At 40.9% G+C, this 13,344-nt stretch overlaps 1 protein-coding gene across 1 annotated transcript in view; it reads left to right on the top strand.

Moving 5' to 3' along the window:
• Positions 1-8,557, top strand: part of sh3rf2 (SH3 domain containing ring finger 2) — a 35,841-nt gene extending 27,284 nt beyond the window's left edge. The window contains exons 8-11 of the mRNA XM_061236933.1: positions 1,233-1,450; positions 1,745-2,073; positions 2,239-2,492; positions 4,430-8,557. Coding sequence (XP_061092917.1) covers positions 1,233-1,450; positions 1,745-2,073; positions 2,239-2,492; positions 4,430-4,610 — 982 coding nt within the window. The 3' untranslated portion in view covers positions 4,611-8,557. The remainder of the gene's footprint in view (positions 1-1,232; positions 1,451-1,744; positions 2,074-2,238; positions 2,493-4,429) is intronic.
• The last annotated feature ends 4,787 nt before the right edge of the window (positions 8,558-13,344 follow it).

Below are 13,344 nucleotides of genomic sequence, written 5' to 3'. Positions count from 1 at the left end.
ATTATGTTCAGTGGACTCTTGTCATTACCTTATTTCTGGTAGTATGTGGATTTCTAAAATGCAAAGAAAGTGAGGTCCCCTCATGCTTGTTTTACCACCCACATGTTACAAAATAATGAACTGTTGTCGCCAAAGCAATGGCATCTTACAATAGGTTACGCAGATGGAACCGTGAGTTTTAAGCTTCAAACGGTATATCCTGTTACCATAGTGATTGAAAATTGCACCATGGAAAAAGGAATGAATGCACGAAGAACCTCACCAGCCCAGGGTGACTAAAGGGGTTAAGGGGCATTATGTCAGAAATAAATACCATATAGAGTAAATCTCCAATGTTCACACTGTGCTTTATTGCAACTACTTTCATAAAGAGATGAAGTAAAATTATTTAACTGATCAAATTAAAGACTGAGGTTGATCAATTGGCTCTTCCTACACAGTCTCTAACTAACAATTTGCTTGATAATCACAAATTCAAAGAAAAAGCAAATGACTAGGAGCTGTCTGCATTGTGTTAAATTACAGGAAAACATTATTTAAGATTGCATGTGTTCAGCAAGCTAATGAGGAGCGTATTGAACCACTGGGCTAGAGAACACTGATTAGCTGGAATCTCTGTCAACATGATTATGCAGAAGTAGTATTTTGGGTTGCATTGGAATCAAGGGGATTTTTGCTCACAAAATAAACAAATCATATATTTGTAATAATTACTAATGCCTTGGTGGGCAAGAAAACATTCTGATGAATGAAAGTCGATTTTATGAAAAATCTTTTTCTGAAAAGACCACCTCTCTCGTGTTTCCTCATGCATATTTGTGAAAGTTTAACGTTTCTTCCGGAGGTTATTGCCAAACTGAATAACTTAATTGAGTTGTTCATGCTGCTACATATCTTTTTGGCTGCATTGGTTGATTTAAATCACTGACCGCTTACTTTAAACTAATTTAAATTTTTATTTTTTATATCTCTGTACATACATGTGATTGCAAATAAGCAATAAGTTTTGCCTGGTGAAAGAATAAACAGTCATCCAAGATGCTTTGGCAGTTTGTTGAAAGACTAAACATGTTTCTTCCCAGTTGAGGCTTATATCATTAGCCTGGTTATTCTGCATTGCAGGATATGAACACAATTTATTTGAAGGGTAGTTCATGTTCTCATCATAACACTGAATTTAAACTAAACTTAAATTCCTGCCTCATTCATGCACTCTGTCACCTCTGCTACAGAACTTCTGCTAGGTTCCTGGACTCCAAATGTGCTCCGGGTCAGAAATCTGCCACAGGAAAGAGGCCTGTAACAGCCAAGCCCCATGGTCCAGTCACTACCAATGGCACAGTCAGGCCTGCTGGGCAGGCTCAGTTGGTCGCCATGACAGCATCAGGTAGTGGCATGAGAGTAGCTGTACAGGAGGGTGTGCAAGGGAGAGGCTCTGTGAAACACAGAGGTGAGTACCACTAGTACTTCAACATTACTTCAATTTTAGGAGCATATACTTCTGAAAATTGATGTTTGCTAAAAATTAAAAATTGAAAAAATTATATAGGATGCATTGGTGTACTGCTGAAGTTTTAAACTTAGGAGCACATGTTCCACCAAACCACACCATCACTGTGTATGACCCCCTGGAAACCTGATCCAGCCAGGCTAACTTCTGCAGCTACTTCAGTTACTGTGTATTTATGCAGGTGAATGAATTGGGTCATATGTTAATGAAGGTCTCGTGTTGCTTTTCTGGCAGGGCCCTCCATGCATGGTAGTCTGCACGGTCGGAAGCCAGCCCCGGGCGCGGCTGCGGGGCGACCCCAGCAGTCACTTCCCTCAGGGGCCCTGGCTCAGGTGCAGGGCCTCTCTTCCATGCCTGCTATGCAGCGAGGGAAACACAGCCACCCTGAAAACCTCAGCAGACCCATGTGCTGGATCTCTGAGGCAACGGTGCCCTCTGCTGGTGACTATCTGGTTCTCGACTTAAGAGAAACTCCTGCCAGAGAGCTCCCAGACAGGCAGGCCACAGCTGGACTGCAGTCCATCCTAGTGAAACCGGATGCTCACAAGTACAACACAGAGAAGGTTAGACCGGCCATTTAATGTATTTGTTGTAGATTTTTTCTATGGTTCAAACTGTTATTCCACTGGTAGAATAAAGAGTATATCCCAGTACACATAAACACAGTGTTATTTGTGAATTCTGGATACCTGAGGCTGGTTGGTCAGTTGTTTTTGTTTTAACCCTAGCCCATGAAAACAGTGCGCTTCCTCACCCATGAGGCTCCAGCCACTGTGCAGAGGATGGTGTCTGTGCCCCCGGGCGGTTTGGTGAGCCCCGGTATGCTGCCTGGGGGTCCAGGCCTGGAGCTGTCCTGCATGCCCATGGACGGCAGTGCAGCCGCTAACAAGAAATTCCTGGCAATGGATCCCGCATCTGTAGACGCACTACCGCCCGGCCTCAAACCAGCCTCTTCTTCACTCGCTCAGCCCAACACCTGCAGGTAGCCCCTCTTCTCCGGAGGTCCGGAGCCTGGGGTTTTTATACTGCCTTCAAACTGCCTTCAATGGCCAGCTGTGAATATGGGTGACATTTTGCATTGAGGAAAAAGTGTGTGGCCTTCTCCTAATAATAATAAGTGAGAATCGTTATTATCATTATTTGTAGTAATAATATTAATAACAACAATAAAAAGAATGATTCTTTTTATTTGTATTTATTTTATTATTATTGTTATATGAAAAATAATATAATAATTATTTTCTAGGAAACCCTATTGTCGTGTTAAAGTATCGTCGTTTGAAATTGTTCTTGATCACCCACTCCCAGTCGCTCTTTAATTACATTACATTTCATTACATTACATTACATTACATTACATTACATTACATTAATGCCATTTGCAGACACTCTTATCCAGAGTGATGTACAGTTGATTAGACTATGCAGGAGACAATCCTCCCCTGGAGCAATGCAGGGTTAAGGGCCCAATGGCTGTGCGGATCTTATTGTGGCCACACCAGGGATTGAACCACTGACCTTGCGGGTCCCAGTCATGTACCTTAACCACTACGCTACAGGCTGCTCTTTTGCTTATGCTGACATGCTGTCTTTGTGATACATTGAACAGAATCAAGTTCCGTCTCTTGACGGAAGGGGAATATAATGAGCAGTAGATGCACAGATGCAAAAGTATTGGGACAGTGACAATTTTTTTTTGTTTTGGCTCCGTACTTCAGCACTTTGGATGTGTCATAATACATTTAAATGGGGTTAAAGTGCAGACTTTCAGCTCTTAGATAAGCTTTTCTACTCTCACTGAGCACTTTATTAGGAACACCCACTCATTCATGCCATTATCTAATTAGCCAATCGTGTGGAAGCAGTGCAGTGCATACAATCATGCAGATACCGGTCAGGAGCTTCAGTTAATATTCACATCAACCCAATGGGGAAGAAATGTGATCTAAGTGACTTTGACAGTGAAATGTTTATTGGTGCCTGACAGGGTGGTTTGAGTATCTCAGACGGTAATGGCTGATCTCACACAACAGTTTTCACACACAACAGCCTCTAGAGCAGAACTGCTGCTCTGGATATTTGTTTTTGTTTTTCTCACCATTCTCTGCAAACTGTTGAGACTGTTGTGTGTGATAATCCCAGGAGATCAGCAGTTTCTGAGATACTCAAACCACCCTGTCCGGCACCAACAATCATTCCATGGGTCACTTAGATCAAATTTCTTCCCCATTCTGACATTTGGTCTGAATATCAGCGGAACCTCTTGACCATGTCTGTATGCTTTTATGCATTTAGTTGCTGCCACATGATTGGCTGATTAAATATTTGTATTAACAAGCTGGTGTACAGGTCTACTTAATAAAGTGATCACTGAGTGTATATGGCCATTAACATGTTAAATTGGCATAATTTCTCAAAGATGACTGACCAAAAACTGTCCACAGTGGTGCACGCTGTGAGACCACAGAGAGCAACCCTCTCAGCTGTGAGGTGCCAATCTCTTTTTTTCTTATATCAAGGCAGAAATTGTAACTTACCTATTAGCCCTCTGTGAGAATTGTTTTAAATTACTATAATTTGTATTGTCCTTGGAGTATTACACAGTATAACTCAAGCAGTGATTTTGAAGCGTGTTAGTAAACTGATAAGTGTCGCTGTTTCCCCCGCCCCCAATAAAGAGATTTGACTTTGCCCAGACGTAAAGGTTCAAACTGGACTGTGGACTTGGAGAACCATTACATTCCTAGTGATTGTATGTGTGTGTGCTATTCTTTATAAGACCAGGGCTGTATGCTGTGTGTGTATGCATGTGTGTGTGTATCCCTGTGTGTGCACATGCGTGTGTCTGTGTGTTTGAAAGGCACACTGGCTGGATACATTACTCAGAGTGATGGTGTTTACCTGTGTGTGTGTTTTCAGGTACAGGGTCATGGCTGCATACGCTGCACAGACTGACTCAGAGATGCATTTGCGGGAAGGAGAGCTGGTTCTGGTGCAGAGGCCTCGGCAGGACGGCCGAGTTCTGGTGACCCAGGAGAAGAGCGGGAATACGGGCTTGTTCCAGAGCGTCGTGTTGGAGGTTCTGGAGAAACTCAGCTGACCCAGAGAAACCCTGGCAAAGCTCCTGCCTGCTGTATGTGTGCGTGCCCGTATCTGAACGATGACCAGTCTGTTACTCTCCCACCTGCTGTGTGTTTGTGTGTGTGTGTATGTCTGTCTAGCTGTCAGTTTATTTCTGCCAAAGCTCCTGCCTGCTATGTGTGTACATGTCTGTACCTGAATGATGACCAGTCTGTTCCACTCCCCCTTCTGTGTGTATGTGTGTATTTGTGTTTGTGTGTGTGTGTTTGTCTGTCTGTCGTTGTGTCTCTGCCAAAGCTCCTGCCTGCTATGTGTGTGCCTGTCTGTATCTGAATGATGACCAGTCTGTTTCTCTCCCACCTGCTGTGTGTGTGTGTGTCTGTGTCTGTCACTGCCAAAGTTCATGCCCTTGTGTGTGTGCGTGCCTGTATCTGAAAGATGAGCAGTCTGTTACACTCCCACCTGCTGTGTGCACCCCTGTGTTTGTGAGGGAGTGAAAGGGTGTTACACTATCCCTGCAGCAGTCACTGGTCTGTCTGTCCCATTCACTCCACTCTCTGGCAAAAACACTGAAACCTGGCAATGTACATGACATTACATTGCAATTATTTGGCAGATGACTATCAAAAGCTCCTTCAGAAGATAGTCTATATTTATAAAATATAGTAACGTTATAGCATGTCAACTAGAAGTCAGGCAAGAATTATGGTAAAGAACTACATCAAAATGGAGAAACAAGTGCGAAATGAAAGTGGTAGATGGAGATACACATACAACAAAAGGGTTAGAAGATCCAGATCCAAGTGATTCAGGAGTGATACTAGGTTTAGGGCACTCCTGCAGGAGACTGCTAGAGATAGTGCAGGCATAGTCTGAAGAGATGCGTCTTCAGACAGTAGCAGAAAATGAGCAGTGACTAAGCAGTTTGTAGAGGAACGGGGAGGTCGTTCCACGATTGGGGAGATAGGGTGGAGAAGCTCTGTGGCTGGGACAACAAGAACCATTCACCCAAATGGCCCTGCTGCAGCAGAGTGGAGTGGTCGAGCTGGTGCGTAGGGTTCACTTATGTCCAGTGGGTAGGAAGGACCTGTCCTTTATAGGCCAGATTCAGGACTGGAGGGTCATTCAGAATGAGCTCATTGTGAATGAGCTGAGGTGGCTGTATGGCACAGGCAGGTAGGCTTGCTGGAAGGGAGTTGCAGTAATCCAGATGGGAGATTACCATAGCCTGGATGAGTAGCTGGGTGGAGAACGTTGTCAGATATCTGATGTTGTATCGGAGAAACCTGCAGGACCGTGATGTTTCTGCGAAGTGCTCGTAGAAGTCCAGCTGGTCGTCTTAAGATCACCCCTAGGTTCTTTGTGGAGTAAGAGCCACTGTAGTACAATCAACTGTGATGGTGAGCTTTCAGTAGTCGGAGGGCCTTGTGAGGGATGAAGAGCAGTGACAAACAAATAAAATGTGTAACACATTTTCTGTTAATACATTCTTACTATAAGATATATATGTTGCTGTTTATAGTGTTTCTTATACGGCAGTAGTAATATAGCTGCAGTGTGTGCAGCTTGTTGTTCACTGTCCTGGCCTTGGCTTTTCTTTCATATGGAATCTTAATGTACAGCTAGATTTGGCATCTCTTGTCGTGTGTGCACCAACATAAAGGGAAATGAAAGAAGCCGTTGTATTTATGTCTGTACAATGTATTTGCATTTATTTAATTTTAGTTATTTAACCAGTCTTGTTCCAATAGCAATTATTGTATTGAGGAATATTAACATTACTATCCCCTTTATCATAAATTATGCTAGATTTTTTCTCTTACAAACTTGGAGTAAAAATTAAACCAAATAAGTTGCACAATACCCATTTTTATTTTCATTAGTACAGACTCTGCCAATCAGACCTGAGTCAAATATGTAATTGCTTTGGACTTTTCTGTGCTCGATTGATCTTGCCTGGTGCAGTTGAGCCAACCAAGAGGACCAGAAGTCTGGGTTTGCAGTAAAGCGTGAAAGGGTATCTGTATCCAAAACATATGTATTTGACCCAGGTCTACTTCCACCTAAATATTTTTCTCATAAAGGACTAATATAACATATCACTGTCGAGGTGTTAAAGACTGCACTGGTCTGACTAACACTTGTTATATGGTATGCAGTTACCAGCTCAGCCAAAGTAAAATAACATACACAATAAATAGCAGTTTGATTGGCTAACAGCTATTACAAAAATCACAAACTACATTTCATTGTCCACCAACAAAAGCTATTTAAGGGCCCACACGCACTCTTCCTGGTTTTAGTATCTTTTCCATTACTTTAATGGCATTTGGCAGACGCTCTTATCCAGAGCGACGTACAGTTGATTAGACTAAGTAGAGACAAACCTCCCCTGGAGCAATGTCAGGTTAAGGGCCTTGCTCAAGGGCCCAACGGCTGTGCGGATCTTATTGTGGCTACACCGGGGATTGAACCACCGACCTTGCATGTCCCAGTCATGTACCTTAACCACTACGCCACAGGCTGCCCTGTGTCTAGAACTCCCACAAAAAAAGAGCAGTGACATAGGTCCGTAACTCCTCCCATTCCGCATCCTGTGGTCAGCTCTCTAAAATTTAGTGGTAAAATTTAGCAACTCCATCCGATAATTGTGCAAAAACATAAGTCATGTCAAGTGGGAAATAATTGATCAAACAGCTCAGAAAAATAGAAGTTAAACCCTGAAATATGCATCTACCAAAATTGCAAGTGTTTTACTTGAATCCAGGATGGAACACAAATCAAAAGCTCCAGGATGATATGAACAGCTCAGAAATACAAAGAAAATATGTGTGTGGGCCTTTAAAACTCATTGTACAATTGGTGACACAATTCTGACTACAGGCCATGTTTCATGCATGTCATTTGCCAAAGTAGCATGTTACCAACTTGTACTATAATACAATCGAAGAGCTACTAATGCACTTTGACTTCCAGCATCCAAAGAGGATTTTCTGACCATTTTTCAATTTAAGTGTTTCCCAATGAAAGGATTTATGTGGTGGATTACCCAATGATGAATTTCACTGAATGCAAAGCCATGGCCTATAATTATATGTTTTGGTCTCTATATGCTACATAAGCTCATTTGCCAATATTGTCTTCCTGAGGTACTAATTAATATTTTTAGACATGTCTCCTGTTTATCAATGCGATTTGATTTGATATGGTAACTCCATGGAAAGTGCACTGTCATGTTTAAATGCACTTTACTTACATGCAGTATCTACCAAAGCAGAGGAAAGCATTGCATTATGAACCCATCCAACATTTGGAAATGCTGCGTATTCTTTTTTCCAAACTCACAAGTGCACCATGCTAGGCTTCTTTTTCCGGACAAAAGCATTTATGATGTGTCCCATACTGGGAAGTGAATGTAAATGAGAAGAGTCAGAGAGCCTTGGGTGTGGGAGCGTCTGTCGCATATGTCTAGGTTTTCACCTTACCATTTGACACTTTGTGGTCCACCTCCATTATAGATAGGATGTTATGTAGTGGATGTTGTGGACAAAGTAGATGTCAAAATGTATTATTACAATATAATGTCAAAACACTTTATGTAGTTCAGTGGTGGAGGTGGGAGAAATACATGAGCAGACGACAAAATCTGTTGGAAAGTGATGTGCTTTCTTCCTTTTTGTGTTTGTCGCAAAGGTCGCATCTTGTGTTGAATACGAAAGAAGGAATCTGTAAATGCTACACTTTGGACAGTAACAAGCCTTTATGATGTCGCTAGCTATGGATTTATTATTATGTTTGTCTGTTTATTTTATTTCTTTGGGAACCATAGTATCCTTGCATGTTATTAGTATTCCTCCTTGTTATTGTAATGTACTGTTATTGCAGCTCTCGATGTTGGCGTGTACACAATGGCCATAGAGTTAATGTCTTGAAAAAATAAATTGTTTCCAGAGGCACCTGCTGCCACATTTGCTTCCCCTTTCTTTAGCATGCATTGATAAACAAATACAACAGCACACTTCTGTCTCCCATAATATTTTTTACATTTATCTCATTCTGTTCCACCACTTACTGATTTGCTGAATGATTTACATCTGCATATTTAGGACAGAGACAGTTATACATACATATCCAACCATTTCTCTGGTGCCGTGGGTACAAAGTCAGTAGATGAAGAGAAGAGATAAGTATACACTGTTTTATGGTCCCAAGCAAGTTTTAATAGTTTAATGTTTTGACCTGGAATTTTTTTTTTTTTTTTCAGGTTTAGCTATAGCAGCCTGAGCAAACTTGAACCCACAGGTGGATTCAGCAGCTTCAGGTTGTTTTTCTTTGCCTAACATATCAGAGTATATACAGTAATAGCTCATGTTTACTGATGGACATGGGTATGATGTGTACTTCTTTTGCAGAAGATATAGCAAGGGCGTAAAATATCAAAAAATACCAAAACCAAAAAAGGGTCATTCCTGGTGACCAAAATATAAAAATGTGTAAAACCAAACCAAACCCTGCCATCAAACTCTGCTGTCGACACAGAAAAAAAAAATATTTTAGCAGAAACCAAAAATAAGATACCAGTACAAAATGTAAATAGTGCGTGCTTATTGTTTTTACATTGCAATGCTAAATTGTTCCTCAGAACTCCTTTCATCCTGCCAAAATGAAAATGCAAAATGAAATGTTGTAATTTCTTTCATGTAAATGTAATTGTATTCAACCATTTAATTTACTAGTCATGTGTGGATATATCATGGCAAAACATAATTGAAAATGCTTTAATAATTCCTTTTTTCAGCATGAATTGTGTTTGACAAATTTTAAATGAAAGAAAATCACGTCATGGTACAGCATGGCCATAATGCAAATTAAAATGTCAATCGGATATATGAATAGTCTTATCTATCATTATTACAAATTAGTACTCTGGTCAGTTTAGCGCATGCTGCCTTACTTCCTGCATACGTCCTGTTGTCCTACAGGTAGGGCATCTATTGTGCAGCTCAGCTGGTGGTTTGCAGAGCAAAAAAAACCCTGCATGTATTCTAGATGGTACATGTACCAATAAGCATGTTCCAGAGCCCTTCATAAATTCACATTTGCTAAGATTCCCACTATTACAAGCTATTTATTTACAGTTATTACACTGTAGTGGTTGGTAAGGTAAGATAAATTGATGATGGAGGAACAAAAGCCAGACAGAATACAATGTAGGGGGTGGATTTAGACATCTACACAATGCAGTGTGCAAATGAATCAAAAGTCTGCTGTCACCATCTGTATATACGACAGCCCCCTCATAAAAACAGAATTTCTCTGGCCAGGGGTTCAGTGGTTCTGAGTCAGAAAGAGAAGCTCTAATTGGCCTTGAGCTCCATTACCACATTGCTTCAAATACATGACTGAGAAGAGCAATTGGCTTTTAAATAATTCATGAGCATTTTATATAATCTCAGCTGGAATAAACCAAAACTGTGTTTTCTCTTAAAAGCTCTATGGGAGGCCATCTCACTGTTGCTAAAGCCTAGGTACCCGGAAACTCATTTTACATGACAGCTGTCGAGTCTCCTTAAGTCACTCAGTGTATTTCTCCAGCTTTTTGCAGTTTTTAAGAAAGCACTGAGCCACAAGCTCATCAAAGTGGCTTGCATCAAACCATGGCTGAAAGCAGGCCCCAGACCAAAATAATCAACCTCTGAAGGCTGTGGGATTTTTAATTATTCAAACTGTGTTCAAGAAATGTGAACTAGAGGATGAGGAAACCAGGGCTACAGACTGCAGTTAAAGGTGGTCCATTTCAGTGTTACCTCATATGTGACATATTTACAATGTGTTCATAACAAGGTGAGCAGCACAAGACCATGTAGAATTGCAACTTTTTAGCTCTGGTTTGTGCCAAGTCTGTATGGAAATGGATCAGATAAATAGCCATGACCCATGTGACGTGTGTATGGATGCTCAGCCCAGAATTGTTCAATCCATGTATGTGTTTAGAATAATAATAATAATTTAGGATATGCCCTTGATCAAAGACATAGGCCAAACAATAGGCTTACCAAAAAAAAAAAAAAACTGTTTGGAACATCATTAGAAAGAAAGAATATTGGTGTATGTTTGGGATTATTGCCTTGTTGTGGAATGAGTTTGGAAGCATTTCAATAAACTTGAGGAGAAAAGATGCTTCTGTACACTCCAGATGTTTGCTGCTGCTATCAATCAGCAGTTGCATTATTAATGATGGCACCTGAGCTAGCACCTGTGGCTGCCATACATGCTCAAACTATACCACCCCCACCACCGTGTTTCACAGATGAGGGGGATTGATTTGGTTCTTGGACAGTTCTTTTTAGCCTCCACACATTGCTCTTGGAAAATGACTGAGACAATCAAGTCAAGTCAATCTTGGTCTTATCTGTCCACAAGACCTTTTTCCAGAACTCTTTTTGATACTACTTATCAAACTGTAACATGGCCATCAGATTTGTATGCTGCTAAAGAGTGGTTTGCAATGTAGCCTCTGTTTGTGAAGTCCTCTGCATCCACACCTGCCTCATGAAGAGTTTTTCTTTTCTTTTTTTCTTTTTCCTCATTATGGTGAGAGTTACTCTGTCTTAAACTGTAGAGGTGTTCCTTAGCCTACCAGTCCCACTCTCTTTCTTCTTAATAGAGTTCCATATAGATGTTATTTAGATGACACTTATCTAAAGCAACTTACAGTTGATTAGACTAAGCAGGAGACAATCCCCCCGGAGCAATTATGGGTTAAGGACCTTGTTTAAGCTGTGCAGATCTTATTGTGGCTACCACCGACCTTGCAGGTCCCAGTCATGTACCTTAACCGTTGTGCTACAGGTTGCTTCTCCAAGCACTTAATTTTTTCAACCATATAAACATCCATGTATTGCACTCACTTCAAATCTGCAAGATGTATAGCAGTGCTTCATAATGATGGATAATAACTTTGGTACATTAACAGGACATTAGCAAAGTGTCAACCATCAGTACTACTATTAATGTGTTTCATTGTAGGGGAGCCTGGGGTAAGTTGTCACACGGATACTGTTTTTAACTACCTCAAACATTTAGTAGCTATTTTGTGTGACTTCATGTTCTGAGGTCAACTTCCTGTTTACATGTGACACACATGTTTACAAAGTCACAATAATCTGAGGTGAGGACAGTTTTCTTATTCTTCACCTTCTAAAGTAAAAAAATGGCACATCACATTTTATGTTACAAACTCTTTTAGATATGAATTTTCAAAATTGAGAGTATTGATGAGGGGTCAGGGATAAAGGGGGTTGTTGACAGTTGTGGAGGTTCCCCTCTGACATTAATGGAGATACCAGCAATTACGTTTGGGCCCTCAAAAACTGGCACACATAAACAGTTCATGTGTCAGTTGGAGATGAAGAATTTCACCACCATTGTTGTTTTTTGTGCTTGCATGTATCATATGTCCAAACCCAATGCTAGATCTAATCTCACCCTGAGTAAAGCAAGGTTTTTCCTCCCATTAGAAACATGCATTCTGTAATGACAGCCGAGAAGAGAGAAGAGAGGAGGGAAATCGTACTAACCTAGTACAATCTAATGTTGCCATTTATTTTGGACAGAAATTAAAAATTAAAAATATTTAATGATGGACAGTACTCTGGACAGTGTTGTCAGGGCTTTTGACAAATCCTTGCCATTTTACATGTTGTTTAACAACAAGGCTCTGCCGTTTGCCTAAAAGCTCCATCTTTGCCCGACTGATAAAATCTCAATTTACTGTATTCTGTTTCCGATGAGACATATTCATTATGGAATCAAGTCTTCGCAAATGCTCCTAAAGACAGGGTATGGTCGGCATCAAACTGTTTTTTATTATTATTATTTTTTTATTCCTTACAAAGAAATTCACATGAAGGTCCTACATAAATTTTATCCCTGTGATAAATTCCGACAGAAAACTGCTCATTATGCAATGCTGAAGAACAGTTAATATTACATTTATATTTTAACTGTTCCTTTTCTTTGCATTTTTAGACTGAAATTAAAATACTTATTTTTTTACTCGGGCGGCACGGATGGTGCAGTGGGTAGCACTGCCGCCTCACAGCAAGGAGGTCCTGGGTTCGAATCCCCATCGGCCGGGCCTCTCTGTGCGGAGTTTGCATGTTCTCCCCGTGTCTGTGTGGGTTTCCTCCGGGTACTCCGGTTTCCTCCCACAGTCCAAAGACATGCAAGTTAGGCTGATTGGAGAGTCTAAATTGCCCATAGGTATGAGTGTGCAAGTGAATGGTGTGTGTGCCCTACGATGGACTGGTGACCTGTCCAGGGTGTATTCCTGCCTTTCGCCCAATGTATGCTGGGATAGGCTCCAGCCCCCCTGCGACCCTGTTCAGGATAAGCGGGTTATGATAATGGAATGATGACTTCATTTAGACTTTTTTTCCTGAAAATGAGTGGTATATTGTAAGGTAAATGGTTTGGGAACCATAAATAATAAACAGTGATTGTACGGTTATGAATGGATAATAAGTTAGTTACAATATGAGGTCAAAAACAATATTGGATGATGATTTTTTTTGTGTTTTGTGCCGAGTTAAAACATCGGTAAAAATTTGACCCGCTAACACAAAAGGTGCGCGCAGCTTTCGAACGCATTTAGGAGGGTTAATAAAAAAAAACAGTTTCCGATATCACCAAAAACTACAAAGCTACGTAAGGTAACAGAACTTATTTCACGTTAACAAACGCACGCCGAT

Source organism: Conger conger, chromosome 3 (assembly GCF_963514075.1).
Source record: "Conger conger chromosome 3, fConCon1.1, whole genome shotgun sequence".
Taxonomy (NCBI): domain Eukaryota; kingdom Metazoa; phylum Chordata; class Actinopteri; order Anguilliformes; family Congridae; genus Conger; species Conger conger.
This window is presented reverse-complemented; position numbering and strand designations above follow the sequence as displayed.